Source organism: Protopterus annectens, chromosome 16.part0, assembly GCF_019279795.1.
Source record: "Protopterus annectens isolate FY-2018-M chromosome 16.part0, PAN1.0, whole genome shotgun sequence".
In the NCBI taxonomy this organism is placed as follows: Eukaryota; Metazoa; Chordata; order Ceratodontiformes; family Protopteridae; genus Protopterus; species Protopterus annectens.
The window spans coordinates 67536905-67555149 of NC_056750.1; the positions used below are offsets into that span (position 1 = coordinate 67536905).

The window sequence follows — 18245 nt, forward strand, 5'->3', positions numbered from 1 at the left end:
TACCCCCAGGTTGACAAAGCTTGGAGAGGCAGCTTGGTGTACCTGGTCTCTTCACCCTTTATCTACCCTTACAAGGTACCCCCAGGTTGACTTAAAGCTTGGAGAGGCAGCTTGGTGTACCTGGTCTCTTCACCCTTTATCTACCCTTACAAGGTACCCCCAGGTTGACTTAAAGCTTGGAGAGGCATCTTGGTGTACTTGGTCTCTTCACCCTTTATCTACCCTTACAAGGTACCCCCAGGTTGACGTAAAGCTTGGAGAGGCAGCTTGGTGAGATCTTTTGGATGTGCCGTCATACCCGGGGATGTATTCCATCTGGGTAGGTCACACTCTGACCTCATCCCAGTTCCCTGTAGGCTGCCAGGACAAGAAGGACATAATGATGTCACAGGTGGACGTCCCTTTATACCACAGGTGTGCTCCTGTGCAAGTGGGAGGGTGTCTGTGGGGCTGACGGAGTCAAAGATGCAAAGTTCTAGAAGTCACACCTTCTTTAGCAGAAGTCCCAAGTATTACTATGTTAATGATACTACACTGGTAAACATATTTCAGTGTCTACAGTTAAGGTAAATTCCTAACAAAACTGTACCTTCACCTTACATCACATCTGTTGACTGATGTGATGACAGTGCTGTCTCACCTAAGTAGGAATCCCCTCCCCCAGCATTCTGCCTTGTCAGACTGCTGTGCTATACTGATGACATGTTTCCTGACTGAGAGTTTTCCACCCCTTTCCTATACCCCTGCCCCTGATTTCCCCTGGCTGTGGTACGTGGCTGTGTGTTTCTAAGCCACTGAAGTCAGGTAACACTTTCAGGCTAGTCTTTATGTAACTCATTTTGCATTGTATTCTTTCCACTCCTTCCTGCTTGCCACCTAGGGGTGCCCACTTCTGACAGATTTTAGAACAATCAGGAAAGTGAGGCACACTGTCCGTTTTAATTACTTTTGTAGAATTTCAAGATCATCTATAATCAGCCAATGAGGTACTCAGCTGGTCACATGTTCATTTGTTAGATGATACTTTAGTCTCCCGTGCTTGTCTGTCAGTCACAGCTGTACTCTTCTCACCACGTTTCTTCATTTATTTAACGTGCTGTCTTGACTGATAACACTCGATAGCACAAATTTTACTGTAGTTCATACAGAAACTATCTATTGCTACTGTGAAATGTGTGTATTGTTTGACAGTAGAGTATTCTGTTGTTTCTGCAGCACAACCTCTTCATAAAACCATGAAGATGATGATTTTTCTGCATTCTTGCCTTCAGCTTTTTTATCATGTAGTCCTAGTAGGGGTTAATGCCTTCACTTTCTGCAAATAAGTCTTTTTCTTCCTTCGTTTCAACTGTACTATCTACAGGGCCATTCTCCTGCCTGTCCTTCATCAGGAATTCCAATCACATTCCTTCCACCTATAGATGCTTTATAGTACACGCTTTCATTAGAGCAGTTCTCATTAATATACTTGCACTTGTAAATTATTGGCCTGTGCTTTAGCTAGGTTGTGTTTTACATTCATACAGTAAGAAGTTGCTCACCAGCTAGGACTTCAGAAGTACGTATATGAGATCTAGAAGCCTTCAGTGTTTTTAGTGCCCCTACCCAAAACCTACAAGAAAAAATCTGATGGAAGCAGACACTCTGTTGTCTGCATTAGTTTCTGTTGTATTTGTTGGGTAGATGTACTTTTGCCCTCCTACTTTCTCCAGTAAATCAAACCACCATCAAGTCTTAGAGTAGCATTGACCCAAAATGGAGTCAAGGAACCCTAAACCCCCACCCTGTTATTGAGGGACTTGAAAGTAGCTTGGGTACAGTTAATAATGTGCTGCTTCCTTAGACCTTCATGAGTAGTTATACCATGCAATCCCAGCATCCCGAGGGAAATGACTGTAGTCTTGCCTCACGTTCAACCTATAATGGTAGTCAGGTGTGGTTCCCGCACAAAGGTTGCTACAGCATGAATGCCTTAACCCTATGTGAGCATGTCAGGGCAGCCTGTATGCCATGTAATTCTCTCAGCCAAGACCTCGGACTGAACCTATGTTCTCTTCCTGTCTCACATAAATTGGGATAGTAGTGTTGTAATTTTCAACAAGCATTTGATCATGTGAGAAGCAGAGATGTGGTATACAAGAAAGTAAATCAGCAGGTTCTAGCACATTTTGGGTGCAGACATTTTACCCATCAAAAAGTGACCCTAATGGTGGTAGGAGTTATTCCAAGTAACGATGAAGTATCCGAAAGGTTGTTAATTGAAACTGAATATTTAACTGGGTTCCTTTGTAGGAGAATTGTTAGGTCCTAGGACCAGAAGTGCAATTCAGAGCAAAAAGAGGAGCTGTTTGGCTGTAGACTTTATACAGACTGCCTCTAGGGTCATGTCCCATATGTGTGTAACAGCTGTGCCATGTTTGTTTGGCTGTAGACTTTATACAGACTGCCTCTAGGGTCATGTCCCATATGTGTGTAACAGCTGTGCCATGTTTGTTTGCTATTGTTTTGTACTTACCTGATTTGTTTTTCTGTCAACATTTAGGGCATTGTCCTTTTTGGGAATGAGCATCTGTTTGGCTCTTATGTTCATCTCCTCGTGGTATTACGCGATTGTTGCCATGGTGATTGCTGGTATGATCTACAAGTACATTGAGTACCAGGGGTAAGTCCGTAACATTTTCTTTAATGTTTATTGCAGACTGTATGACACTAATGATAATTTTTAGCACTTGTTTTGTAGTTGTGACTTACAACCGTCTGATAGATAGCATGCAATTTGTAGGTTTACTATTAAAAAAACAAAGATAATATGAACGAAATAAAGCGCTCCCCACTCCAGTGCGATTTACAATGTTCCAACACCTCTGGTGGCGTTATAGTGAAAGATGCATGTTTTAAAGATACGCTTAATTCTCTCTTTCACTTTTAGTTGCTCACACTTATAACATCAGGTGCATGATGGTGAGCAGTCGTCTTTGTTAATAAATCTTTGTCTTCAACTACTTCAGTGATACATCACCCCTTACGTTTCTCACTTATTTTAAATGTACAGCACCAGTGTTTCTTATTTCCTGCACATTTCTCTAAGTATTATTTACAGCCATCAATGCATAACATCTGTCTCCCTTTTTGGGAGATTATTGTATCATAGTTTAAGCCAATGATACGGGGAGCAGTATCGTGCAAGTCTGTGCTCATATTTCTGCCAACTGTGCATCCTGCAGATTAATGATATGTAATAGTTTTAACATGTGAAACATAATATACCACTATATTTTACTCGCTGACTTATTCACAACATCATACAGTGTTTGTATAGTTGCATTTACTTGTGCGAAACACTTGGGATGACATTCGCAGTTCTACCTTTGATATTCTGTACTGTTCGACATTACATTCGCAAATCTATCGAAGAAGTGTGTGTCGGCATTGTCAGTGTCGGTGTTGTAATAGTAAACCCAATTTTACAGAGTTTATTTGAATAGTGTAAGAGTGGAAATTTAAGATTACTATAAACAACTGACTGGGGTAGCCATGTGCCTCCATTGCACGAATTCATATCCCAGCCTTGTGTTCGTTGAATGGGAAGGGACATTTTCATTCAGTTCATACTTATTTTCATAGCATGTGTTGTATTACGCCAGTTTGTGGGCGATATATTTCTAATATGGAGTGGTGACATCTCCGGAATAGATTTGTTGCATAGTTTATGGGGCATATGACCTCATTTCTTAAATTTGATGTTAAGTATTAGAGTGACTCTTTAGAATTTCCGGATGTTAGAATTTATGTTAGAGGAATAATACAAACAAAAATGTATAGGAAGCCATGCAAAAGGAATTCATATTAACATAAAGCATGCATCTGCGTCACATTTGCGAGCTTCTAGATTAACAACAAAGAAGAAAATTTTAGAACTTACCATGAAGAATATTTATAGTTATCTTACTGATAAAGGCTATAGCCAAGATGAAATTGATGCAAGTAAAGAGATGGTATTGATTAAAAGAAGTAAAGCTAGACCGTATTTTGATGAGAGCAAAAAGTTTAACGATATTAGAGAAGAAGAGGCTGTACAAAAAGGGAGGTAACCTAAATGTTTCACTTGCATGTACTAGAGATAACAAATGCCTTGTGATATTATACGTAAATATAGGGGAATTCTAACTGTAGATGACCAGTTGAAAAGCATAGTGGGTACAGTCTCTAAATTTATTCATAAAGACAAGAACATTTTATGTGTACTGCTACCTGAATTTTGTACAGTACATGGGAAAATATATCTCCCTCTCTAAGTGTTTACTCTTGTACCTGGGGGCCCTGCTTTGTTTGTAAACGATCCTTCTGAACAATCGTTTTTTTATTTCCTTACCTGCAGCAAACGTTGGTAACCAGTAAGGCTTTCATTTGTCTAGCTTTACTTATAGGCTTGCAGCCTGGGGCAATGACTTTGCATGTTTAAATAAATTGTACTTCACTTCCCTGAAACTACCTGCTTATTCTGGAAGTGATATTGGAGTGCAACTTGGTCTTGCGACTAGTTGTTTTACCCTGCATCCCTGTCAACAGCCTCCCCCTTTTAAGGTAGACCTGATTACCTTTCTTTCTCCTAGTGTATTTGGCACATATTTCCTATGTGCAGCGTTCTGACTACTTAGTTCATATTAGGATAACCACAGTGGGCGACGCAGCCTAACTCCAAGTGGCTGTTACCTTGCACATGTACTGAACTGTTTTTTACCTTCTATATTTACTGAATTGTTTTTTTTTTTTTACTATATTCACCAGAATTTGTTTTTTACTGTGCTACTATTGTCTTGTTACCTTAACCCTATCTGATTCATATGTTGTTATCTTTCTGATTCCTCCTAGCTCCCTTCCTCCTATCCTGCACTAAAGAACATGCCTGGTCTTTAAGGACCCCTTTAATCATTTTCCAGCCATTCTAAAGCCTGGCCAAAGTTTTTGCTGCCCAGTGATTTGTTTTCTGACCTGATCCTAACGGACTGGAAAGTACGTCACACCCTAGTCGTAGTTCTCTACATGTATATGCTTAATTTTACACTGTACTGTGTATAGGTGGTTGACTGTTTCTGTGCAATTTCTATCCTGTTTCACACAGAGATAGTATTTAAGTCACTGAGTCAGGTTACCAGCAGCCATACCCCCTCACTATCTATGTTCCTACTGCCCTTTTCCCATACCCCTATATACCCATTACCTGTTGCTCCCCTACACAGTTACCTTTATTGTAGTTACCTTGTTGCATTCTGCTTTCTGCCCACTAGGTGGTGCTCCTAGGTAACCTCAGGCTATTACTTCTCCCCCCACTCTTTCCTAACCTTTTCTCTGGATCTTGTCTCTGACTGCTCCCCTTGACTAGCTGTTAAACCTCCTGCTTTTGTGTTACTGCTCTTATCCCTTTCCCTTTACACCCATAGCTCCATTATATCTCTTCTATCTCCTCTCACTCCTCTACCCATTTCTACCTGCAACCTGCCCAACTAAACTCTACTTGCTACTGACCACCTTCACTGCACCTGGAACCTGCTTCATATCTGATTGTCTCTGCAACCTCTTCCTCTACCGGCTGTAACCCGCTCCGTTCGCCCTGTGGACTCACTCTGCTCCCCTACCCTATCCCCAATTCCCACCCCCAGTGGTCCTAAACTTATACTTCAGTAACCACTCCCCTCTTATTCTCATCCTATCACAAACCTCACCATCATTAGGCCACTCCCTTATCTCTTTTTTCCTAATTAGTACTAATTACCTCTCTTTTGAACTACTCCCTCACATTTTCTAATCACTCTCTGTATTACTTCCCAATTCTACCTCCTTTATAACCTCTACTTATTTCTTATTTGCACAATTTACACCCTGCTCTATCTCCTGAAACACACTGTCCTATTTTTTACTTTACCTACTCACACAAACTACTCACAACTCATAACTACTTATTACAATGGCCCCAACACACAAAACTATTTTCACAAACATACTACTCTTAACTACCATGATAGCCTCTCTTACTATACCTTACTCATTCACCTTCTTTGAAAATCTTTCTCTACCTGAACAAAGCCATAACTTCCAACAAACTTTGACATCGTCTTTCATCTACTCCCTTAACCATAGTAACATAACCTGTACCTCTAATTATATACTACCAAAATATCACAGAGCAACCCATGTTACTTACTTCACTTTCAAAAAGAATTTTAATAATTTCTACAAAATCCATAAATTTCTATTATATCCCCAGCAACACCCCCTCCTAGATGGTGACATTCATCCGAACCCTGACCCCAGTACTGACTATACCTATAACCTTAACAATTTAACATTGCCTGTGATTTCTACATTAACTAAACCACCTAACTCCCTCCTGATAGCTCACCTTAACATTAGAAGTATCAACAATAACATTTCCCACCTGCATGCACTCCTTGATGTGCACTCATTTGATATTCTATGTCTTACAGAAACTTGGCTAAAACCATCTACTCTAGACCAGGAAATTAGCTGTCCTGGCTATAGCATCCTTAGATGTGACTGTAAAACCAAAAAAGGTGGAGGTATAGCCATTCTCTATAAATCTAATCTCCAAATTTCCCCCTTTAATGTGCTACCATCATTAGATACCAAATCTGAAATCCTGACTATCAAACTCCAAATCAATAACTCCAAATCTATCTATCTAATTTGTATGTATCTCCCCCCTGGTAACAATACCAATACTCTTGAAAACTTACTTAGTTACCTCTCTACCCAATTACCACAGGAGACCATTGTACTGGGTGATTTTAACATTGACTGGTACACCTGTAGTTCCCTTAAACCTACTAATCACATAAATCTCTTTGGATTCTCGCAATTAATAACCACTCCTACTAGAATCCACAAACCTAGCAGTAAGGGAACTACTCTTGACTGGATCCTTATTAACAGCCACCCTGAAATCTATACTCCAGGAACCCTTCCCGATGATATCAGTGACCATATGCTTACCTACATTACTAGACAAAAAGTCCATATCCCAAATAACCTTAATCTCAAAACCTCCCGCTCAAAAAAATTCTTTAATCCAGACAGCTTCCTAAACGAACTGCAAGCTTGTGACTGGTCACCACTGACCCATCTTGAACTTGATGAGGTGTGACCTACTTTAACAATACCTTTCTTCAAATCCTAGATTACCATGCACCTTATCGCTCTATTAGAATAAGAACCAAATCTGCCCCATGGCTCACAAAACAAACTAGGCAAAAGATGCTCCTCGGAAATAAAATCTGGGCTAAATGGAGAGCCACCAAATGTCCATCAGATCACCTCCACTTTAAACAGTTAAGAAATGCCACCAAGAACAATATTCTTAGAGACAAAAAAGACTTCTACCTTCATCTCCAACAAACTAGCCAACAAACTCCACAAAAATTTTGGTCAGGGATAAACAAACTTCTTCAGCCAGGTCACTCTATTAGTCCGGCCCCAGCAGGTTTTAATCATAATAACTCCAACCAGATCCCCGAAGCCTTTAATAACTACTTCACAGAAGCCATTCAAACACTAGCCAACTCTTTACCACCTTTTACTGCTTCCCCACTAAACACCTCCATGACTTCATCTCCTACCTTTCAAATACAACCTGTACCTACATCTTTCATCTGTAAGCTACTTCAAAAACTGATACCTTGCACCCCTTCTGCTGACCGTCTCCCATCTGGATACCTATAAATTGCTGCAAAAGCCATAGGCTATCCCATCTCTCTCCTTATTAACAGAACTATCTCAGAAGGCAAAATCCCTACCATATGGAAAGTATCCCACATCATCCCTTTACATAAAGGTGGATCTTCTATTGAGCTTTCTAACTTTTGACCTATTGCCGTACTCTCTCCATTAGCTAAGATAATGGAAAAATGTATTCACAAACGACTACTTAACCACCTACTACAATATAACCTACTAGCAAACTGCCAACATGGCTTCAGACCATTCCATAGCACAACGACTGCCCTACTATCCTTCACCGACTCTATAAATAAAAATCGTAACAGTAACTCGTTTTCCTCTGCACTTTTTATTGACCTGTTAAAAGCCTTTGATATGGTTAACCATAACCTACTTCTAGATAAACTAAAGGCCCATTCTCTCGATCCACAAGCATTAAAATGGTTTAGGTCGTATCTGGAAAATAGACAGCAAGCAGTACTTTGGGATAACAATCTGTCTACATTACTTCCAGTAAATATTGGGGTACTCCAAGGCTCTATCTTAGGTCCCCTTCTTTTTTCCTTATTTATTATTGATCCGCACATGAACATACCTCAAGCTACCTGCATTCAATATGCAGATGACTCCACCTTAATCTGTACAGCTAAGAATATAGCCTCTCTCTAGTCCCTCACCCAAACTGTTTTTCATGATGTTGAAAACTGGTTCATGCAACACTACCTCCTCCTAAACCCCAAAAAAACAAAACTACTGCTATTTTCTCCAACTCTTAAATCACCTAATGCATTCTTCTCTATAACCTCTAACAATGCTACCAACATAACCCCAGATACTACAACCCGCCTACTAGGTGTAACAATTGATAATCGTCTCAACTATGATGACCACATCAACTCCACCAGAAAATCAGTTAACAAAAAACTTGCTACCCTCTATAGAATTAAACCCTTCCTTACCCCTTTTGCCAGGAAAACTATTGCACAGACCCACCTCATTTCTACCCTTTTCTATGCCTCTGCTATATATACTAACCTATCAAAAAACATCATCTCCTAACTTTCTACCTGTTATAATAGCATAGCTAGATTCATTACAAGCTCCCCCTTTAAAACTCACCATTGCCTCAACCTCAAACAACTTGGATGGCTAGAACTGCAGAACCATATATATGTCAACAATTACTTATAACTCAAAAGATGCTATACCACCCCAACAACAACCCTATCCACACTAATATGATTATACCATACAAAAATCTGACTACACTACTCTCTGCTAATAAGCTCCTAGTTTCCTCGATTAAATCTAACAACAAAACTGGTGACTCACTTTTCCCGAACACAGCAGGTAAAAACTGGAATCAGCTTCCTTCTGAATTACCAACCCTTGCTTCCACTTCTCTATTTAAAAAACATCTTAAAGAATATCTTAAAACTCATTACCTTTGTCCATGTGCTAACCCAGACTGATATCTTTCCCCTTCCTGCTCTTACCTCTATCCCTACTCCTCTGACCTTTGCCCCCAAATCTAGTTACTACTCTTTTCTTCATAGTACGAGGATAAAATATGAGGGCTTTACTCTCTTATTTGGTATTGCTCATACCTACTATTGTGTTTAGTACAATTTTTTAGTATAATTTGTAGTATAACTTTTATTGTTTAAAATTTTATTATTATAATTTTTCTTTTGACCAATGCTACCTCTGCATTATGATTTTCAATGTCTTTTATATATTGTTAACTTTGTCACTGTTCATGCTTGGAGCTTTTCTCCCCGGGCCTCCACTGAAAATGGACATATATCCAGTTAGACTAGCCCGGTCAACAGATGTAAAATAAATAAATAAATAATAAAAATAAACAGCCTTTTTTAAGTATTAATATGTCTTTCTCCCTCCCCTGCTGCTTACCTTCTGCCCTTCATCTCTAGTACCTTCTTCTTCTTCATCTTTCCAGCTTTCTTAATCCACTTCAAACACACCATCCTCTCCTCATTAAATCTTACTGTACTATACTCTTATATTCCCTACAATATCTACTCGTGTTTACCATCCTAATCCTGTCACCACTTCTTTCTGTATCCGCACATATAATAGTATCCTTAACTCTCTTACTCCCTCTGCCTTACTACCATCACTTTAACTTTCTACTGTCTACATCCCACAAAGCAAAACTGCACCTTATTATACTCATGATGGCGTAACCTGCCCTTCTAGTAATGTATAATTATGTCTAGAATCTTAGACACATTTTTGTCCGTAAATTATCTGTCCACATGCTAAATGGTATTACGTCTGTAACTGCATGGAAAGTGTACACATGCTAAATTGTATTATGTCTATAATTGTATGTAAAGTGTATACATAACTGTAAAATCTAATAATGTTTGCACTTGTGTGGAGCTTTTCTCCCAGGACCTCTGCTGAAAATGGGTTCCCTACCCAGTCAGACTTTCCCGGTTACCAAGTGGCAATAAATAAATAAATAATCAAAACTACTCACATTTGGTACTTTTCCAGTCTAAATTGTAAATCTTGCACATACACACACACACACGTATGTATATATATATATATATATATATATATATATATATATATATATAGCATCTGAATGTTATTGCCAGAGAAAACTGGCAAGAAGTACATATATACACTTTATGTTGATTGTAATAGCAAAAATATAGCATATTTAGCTAGTTGTCAGCTGTGTCAATCATTCTGTGTGGGGAAAACAAATCGCCCTTTAAAAGAGTGAATGAATGAACATCCATCTGATATGATATAAATGATAGGAAACTCACAAATGCATTAGCAAAATGTTTCCACTTTTACTGAAAAAAGGGCACTTGAAGGCACCAGATGAAGAGAGACACCACTTCTGAAGTTATAAACTTATAAAAAAAATCCTTTATTAACGCTTAACTAAATCACCGCATTTTTGTGCTGCAAACACCAGGACTTTATATTCTGTTCTTAAATACCCTAATCCCATCACCAAAACAATTAATCCAATAAAACAATTAATCTTAAAATTCATTCTCAAGCTACCCAAGTTCCCACTGTGGAGATAAAGGTTCGTAAGTTTTTAGGTGAATACTAGGCTTACTGCCCGAAAGGGCCATTTTAAGCCTAGTCAATAACCCAAGTTCAGACTCAAACCTTCTATCTGGTGTTTATGATGCAAAAACCTTATCCATTATACCAAATCCACCCATTTTTTTTTTAAAGGATGCAAGTAGCCATACAAAAAATACTAATAAGTGAATTATAAAACATCTCTGATTGCTATAATACAATCTAAAAAACAATAAATAAATATTTTGAAAAGCCTGTAAAAAGTTGTATAAATCTCAATAGGTAATATGGCCTAAAACCTATTACTTCCATGACCGGTGGTGCTATCTTGTGGTCTGAAGTATAAATATATTATTTATTTATTTTATTTTATTTATTTTCAGTTTGATTACCAGGGAAGTCCACTGGGCCGAGAAGTGCCCATTTTCAGTGGAGGCCCGGGGAGAAAAGCTCCAATAGCAATACAATACTATGAAGGTTACAAAATACAATAAAGGTTACATAATGTAGAGGTAAAATACAAGAGTGAGATTCGTACATTCAGGAAATTGCAAAATACATCATAGGACAGTATAAAACAGGCATTTTTTTGGGGGGGAGGGGCTCTTCAGATGTTTACAATGTTTACATATTTATAAACTTGGAGTTAATTAAAGTCTGCTAGTTCTGCTTTTGGAGGAATAGAAAGAGAAAAAAAAAACTTGAGAGTAAAGTGGAAGAGGATTGTCGAGAGCTAGTGGGGAGACTCGTTAGTGTTTATGTAGGGTGAAAGCAGGAGCATTTCCATGTGGAAGATAGGTGTAGGAAAAGTTGGGTTTTGGAGGATTCAGTGTTATGTGTAGTCCTAAAAGGTGGAGGAAGGGAATTCCATTTTTTACCTAGAGAGAAGGAGAGTAAGAGCTGGCCAGCGGGACGTTTAGGTTTGTGGATGGAAATTAGGTTTTGGTGTTCAGATGTCAGGGATCTGTTTGGGATGTATAGGGGAAGGATGTTTGTTAAGGCTGGGCATTTATCTGCGGAGAATATTAATTTGTGAGCGGTGGTTAGTTGGAGATAGTCTAGGTGGTTAGGGAGTTCTAACCAGTTCAGAGATTTTAGGCTAAGGCAGTGGTGAGTTGATATTTTGGATTTAGTGGCAAATTTGGAGATCTTATTGTAGCAAGCTTCAAGTTTAGAGGTGTTGGAAGCAGACAGATTGGTTAGAAGGGGGCACCATATAGAAGAGAAGGAAGGAGGTAAGTAATTGCTAGGGAATGCCTAGAGGAGTTGGAGAGAAATTGGTTATTCCTATATAGCATACCTAGCTTTTGGTGGGTTTTCTTTATGTTTTGTATTATGTGGAGGTCACATTTAACGTGTTTGTCTATGGTGATGCCAAGGAGTTTTGCAGAGGGGACCACTTCAATAGCAGTGTTAGTTTGGCTTAGGACATTGAAGATGTTTTTGTCAAAGGAGGAAACCCTGGTAGGCAGGAAAATTAGTATTTTAGATTTATTGGAGTTGAGGGAGAGGTGGTTTTGGTGCATCCAGTTCTCTGTAGTGGAGAAAGCTGTTTGAGTCTTAGTTAGTAGTTCAGAAATGTTGTGGGCAGCACAGACTAAGGTAGAGTAATCAGCGTATTGGATGACTGTAGTGTCAGGGATGACAGTGTGAAGGTTATTTATAAAGATGTTGAAAAGCATGGGTCCGAGGATGGACCCCTGAGGAACGCCAGTAGGTGTAGGCAGAAAGGAAGAGGTGCAGTTCTTCCATCTGACAGCTTGAGATCTGTCGGATAGGTAACTGGAGAACCAGGAAAGAGAATTAGGGGAGAGATTAAGGTTGGCGAGATGAGAGAGAAGGTGTGTATGGGAGATGGTGTCGAAGGCTTTAGATAGATCTAGCAGTATAGTGGATACAATAAGTCCAGAATCTTGGGCCTGATTGACAGTTTCTAAGAAGGATAGTAAGGCTGTTATGGTGCTGTGGCCAGGTCGGAAGCCATGCTGGGTGGGTGTTAGAAGGTGATTCTGAGTTAGGTAGGGCAAGAGTTGGAGGTGGACACATTTTTCAAGTATTTTAGATATTGGAGAGAGTAGGGCAATGGGGCGGAAGTTAGAAATAGTGATGTTTTTACCTCCTTTGTGAAGAGGTAGAATGAAGGCTGAACGCCAGAGTTTGGGTACGTACGACTCAATGATGGATCTGTTGATCAGGATACTAATTGGGAGAGCAATACCTTCGGCAGCGCATTTGAGGAAGGAGGAGGGTATGTGGTCAGGGGCATTAGAGCAAGGCTTGAGTTTGGATAAAAGTTTTTTTTATAAAGGTGGTGGAAACAGGTTTGAGCTGGAAATTAAGGGGACAGTTATTAGGGTTGTTGGGAGCTGAGGTCGGGGTTGGGTAGGTTATTATTAGGGAATGTTTTGGTTAGTTTAGCTATGGATTCAGTAAAGAAGGTGTTGAAGTGGGAGCTCAACTCACTATCAGTTAGACCAGGGTCAGGGCAGGGATTATTCCTTGATCCAGGATGGAGAAGAGAGTTGACTGATTTACAGAATTGTTTTGGATTCTTATTGTTGTTGGACTGAAGTTTATTATAGTAGTTTTTTTGGTTCATGGTGATATGTTTTTTACTTGATTGCGGAGTTGGGTATATTGGAGCAAGGTGGAAGACAGTTTGTTTTTCTGATAGACCTTCAAAGCTTTGTCTCTGTGGCGCATAATTTGTTTAGTTTCTTTAGTCAGCCAAGGAGCAGAGTTGGCTTTGGTTCGTTTGTTTCTTAGAGGGGCTAAGGAGTTAAGAGTATTTAGGAAGATAGAGTTGAAATGCTCTACAGCGTTGTCAAGTGGAAGAATGTTTAGGATTTGCCAGTTAATTTGTTTAAAAATGTTGGAAAAAGTTGAGGGGTTGAAGTTGCTAAGGTTGCGAGTTTGGATGTACTGGTGTTGGTGTTGGATGGAGCTAGTTGATCGATGAATGAAGGCAGGGAGATGGTCACTGAAGGTGTCAGGGATAGTGCCAGAGAGAATGATTTTGTTTGGATGGGAGACTAGAATCCAATCTATAATGGTCCCTGGGGGGTGTTTTTTGTTAGGACGAGTTGTAGAGTGGATTACTTGGGAGAAGTTGTAAAGGTTAATAGTTAGGGAGGGGGGTGGTGTGTTAATTTTATTCCAGTCAATATTGACATCACCAAGAATATAAGTTTCATATTTTATTTCAGTTGAGGCCCAGTGAAGGATATTTTCAAGGGTAGTGATATTATTGCCAGGGGAGATATATAAGGAAATAATGCAGATATTCTTATGTTTATTCAAACGGAGGTTTGCTGTGATTTCGGAATTTTTGAATTAAGGGGTATGGATTTGAAGAGGGATTAGGGAGAGAAGGTTGGAATAGATTAGAGCAGAGCCTCCACCTTTTTTATTTAAACGGACACTTCTGAGGATGTGGTAACCTGGAGGTAAGATTTCAGAGTCAGTAATATGGGGTTTTAGCCAGGTTTCGGAGATGGCTAAGATGTCAGGTTGGTTGTGATTAATCCAGGCTTGTACATGGTGAATTTTGTTATTAAGGCTCTGGGCATTGATAGTGAAGATTTTAAGAGTGCTAAAGGAGGAAGAGTGTGGAGAAGGGGAATGGGGGAAAGTGTTATTTGTGTTCGTGGAGGAAGGAGGTGGAAGGATGGAGTGGTTTGTACTGCGGCAGGGGCCGGGGTTAGGATGAATGTCTCCAGATAAGGCTAGGACACTACAGGTAATAAGTTTTAGTCCATTAGGTTTGTATACTAGGTAGTTATCTGGGTTTGGTAGTAGTTTAAGAGAAAGAGTTTTTGTTGAGGTGTAAAATAGTTTGGGATGGAAGAGGTGCAGTAGGTTGGGTGGAATAAGTGAAGAGGATATGGTGTGGAAGTGAGGGAGTAGCAGAGATTGTAGTTGAGTGTTAGTTTGAGTAGGAGGTAGGAATGGAGGAGCTTTATGGGAGAAAGAAGTAGCAAGATATAGATTTAAATCTTAAAAAGTCAGTGCAAAAGTGCTGAACACATTTTCTGAAGAATTATGTGTGCTCAGTATGTCTCAGGGGGTTGATACCATACATATTCAAATACATAAGCTGTAAAGGTATGTGTATATGTCAGTAAACAAAACCCAAGTCCGCTGACAGAGGCAATAATCCAGCAAGGTGGTACTTCGAACTTTTTATTCACGAACAAACAGCAAGTTAATCCAAGAGTGCAAGACAAGCGCTTTCGCCCGGATACCTTCCAGGCTTTTTCAAGTCAAAACACATGATAGCATTCAGTTGTTACTTAAATAGCTGCATTAATTAGTCACGTGCTAATAAAAATATGTGTGTGTATACAAGATATTACTTTTCTTAAAACATTGAATTAAAATCATTATTTGGACACAAATATCAACATTAAAAAGGTTATAAAACTGAAATCATGAAACCATATAATCACAGATTAAACCTTTAAATGTGTAAAAATAATAAAAACTTTTGAATTTATTTCCTTGTTAACTAGTTAAAGTGCATAGTGCTTTGTGTACTGCTAGGCAAACTGCACAAGAGAATAATTGACCAGCATAACAAGCAGGTCACTTGTACTTTTTCTCTTTTCAAAATGATAACAGTTCACCAGTTAAAAATGTGTGACTAGTATAATAACCATTATTAAAATTAAAAATTAAAAAATACAGGAAATACTTGAAAAATTAATGTGCTTGTCTCTTAAATCTACTGGGCATTAGAAATGAACCAGTACTAAAAACTCAATGTAAACCATGATTTGAACTTAAAATTATAATTAATCACCATGACAAATCTTTTGCATGGGCTTTGTTTTTTTAAAATGTGTGTTGTTAAATAATAAACACTAAAGAATACAATTGTAAATAATGGACGTTGAACTAATGTATACAGAAAAATTAATGTTGTCATAACCTAGCCCTCCTAAGCTTTAAAACAGGACCAATACTTAAATTACCATTGAGACCTGGAATTTTTCCTGCATCAAGTTTGAGCTGCCAAATCAGCTCTCTATACTCTAGTGTGGACTCCCAGTCTCCCCCTCTAACATTAGGGTTTACTTGCTCAAGAATTATAAATTTTAATTTGTAATCCGGGCATACAAGAGAGTGTTTGAAGAAGGCGTTGCTTTCTTTCTTCTTTTCTATATCGTAGGTGTGTTCATATAATCTTTTTCTGAGTTCTCTTTCTGTTTTTCCAACATAAAAACTTCCGCAAGTGATGCACACCCCTAAATAAATCACCCCTTTGGTGCCACATGAGAAGTGTCTGGGGGAACGTAGTTTTATGTGTCGGGCCTTTAAATAGATATGTGAACTATTAATTATTAAAGTACATTGCTTGCAGGCACCACACTTATAGGTACCATTTTTATAATGCTGTTCTCTCATAGATGCCAGTGGTCTTCTCTCAAAAATTTCTTTCAGATTTTGTCCTCTTTTTCTTACACATTTTGGTTTGTTAGTTATAATAGACTTGAAATCTTCGTTACTTGCTAAAACAAACCAATATTTAGATATTATATTCTCTATTTGGTGGGAGTTGTCTGAAAAAGTATATGTGAAACTATTCAGGTTACCATCAAAATTATTAACCAATTGTTGAGATTTATAGTTGCTGGTCTGGGGGTTACCCAGTAAGGGTGTGTACAAAGAGTCTCTCTTACTTACTACCTCATTAGCCATAGCTTCAACAAGATTGCCCGGGTATCCCCTCTCGGAAAACATCTTGTGTAGTTTTTTTATTTCATTTAAGAAGTCCATTGAACTACTACACATTCTGGAGGCTCTTATTAATTGTCCCTTGACTATTCCTTTCTTTTGATGGAATGGGTGTTGACTGTTGTAATGTAATAAGGAATTTGAAAAGGAAGGTTTTCTGTACACCTTAGAATGTATTTCTGAATTTTGATCTTCCCTGTATATTGTTACATCCAAATAGTGCAATTCATTCTTGCTGATGCTGTGAGTGAAGTTCAAAAAATCAGTGGTTGAATTTATATATTCGAGAAAAGACATCAAATGGTCTTCTGTACCTTCCCAAATGATACAAATATCATCCAGGTATCTACAATAATAAGTGAGATGCCGTGCCCACGCAGTGTCAAAAATATATGTTTGCTCCCACCTGTGCAACACCACATTGGCATATATAGTTGCACAGGAGGCACCCATAGCTACCCCTTTTAGCTGTTTAAACAATTCACCATTAAAGAAAATGTAATTATTTTCTAATACTATGCCCATCATTTCAAGTATTAAATTTGAAAAGGTATTACCTAGATTTGTTTCTTTTTTAAAAAAGTCACCAAATAGGTCCAACCCTGTTGCATGAGGGATACTTGGGAATAAATCTTTAATATCTACAGTGACCATAAGAGTAGTAGGAGAACATTTTTCAACCGGAATTTTTTTTTTAAAAATTCCCACGAGTCCTTGCATACATGTGTAAGAGCAGGTATATACTGCTTAGTAATATGATCAATAAACTTGGCAATAGGTTCCGTTATACCCCCCGCACCGGAAACAATGGGTCTAAAATTTAATGGGTCAATTCCTTTATGGGTTTTTGGAATTCCAAAAATTACAGGGGTTATGGGTTTATTAACTAATAGAAAATTGTACAATTTTTCATTAACAACAATCCCAATGAAGCCCCCCGCCGTAGTGAACGCTTGGCGGAGAAGGGTAGAAGGCAATACAACCAGGATTTTTCCCAGGCCCCCGGGAGGCCCGGGGCCTGGGCTCCAAAACCACAAAGGACGGGGTGGGCTTGGAACAACAAACGATATTAATTTCAAACTGCATTCCGAATACTAGTGCAGTCCCTTGTAATTTCACAAATCCTCCCACTTCAGGCAACCTAATGCTGCAGTGCAGCACCATTGAAATTACCAATGAAACTAATTGCACTTTATATAGAAAAAACAATTACACTATATATAATTATACGGACATCCCAATTAGTGATACAGCCTTTAATATTTTTACTAAAGGCTTACATTTTGTACCAACTAGTAGAGCAGATCTAGCCAAATTATTAATAGATCTGAAGCTTTTTACAAGAGGACTTAATCTAAAGTATTTTTTCAAAGGGAATACACCGATGTTTTCAGGTCTCAACAGGAAAAGTACGTTTAACCCTCCTACATACCCATTACTCAAAATTTATGAGGAATTAACTGAACAGGATTTACGCAATATTTATTGCGTTTTAAGTACATCTGGACAAACTAATTTTGAACCACATGAGCTTGAATACATAAACATGTTATCAAGGGAAAAGATCAGGATTATGAAACCTGATAAAGGTGGGGGGGTGGTTCTTATATACGATTCCGATTACGAGGCACACATGCATCATCTATTGCATGATGAGACACAATATTGCCTAGTTTCCCGTAATGAACACAATA

General features: G+C 38.6%; 1 protein-coding gene across 1 annotated transcript in view; it reads left to right on the forward strand.

The window, feature by feature from the left end:
* LOC122790513 (solute carrier family 12 member 6-like) overlaps window positions 1-18245 on the forward strand; it is a 1559275-nt gene that overhangs the window by 1324347 nt on the left and 216683 nt on the right. Inside the window, exon 16 of the mRNA XM_044058063.1 lies at window positions 2543-2662. Coding sequence (XP_043913998.1) covers window positions 2543-2662 — 120 coding nt within the window. The remainder of the gene's footprint in view (window positions 1-2542; window positions 2663-18245) is intronic.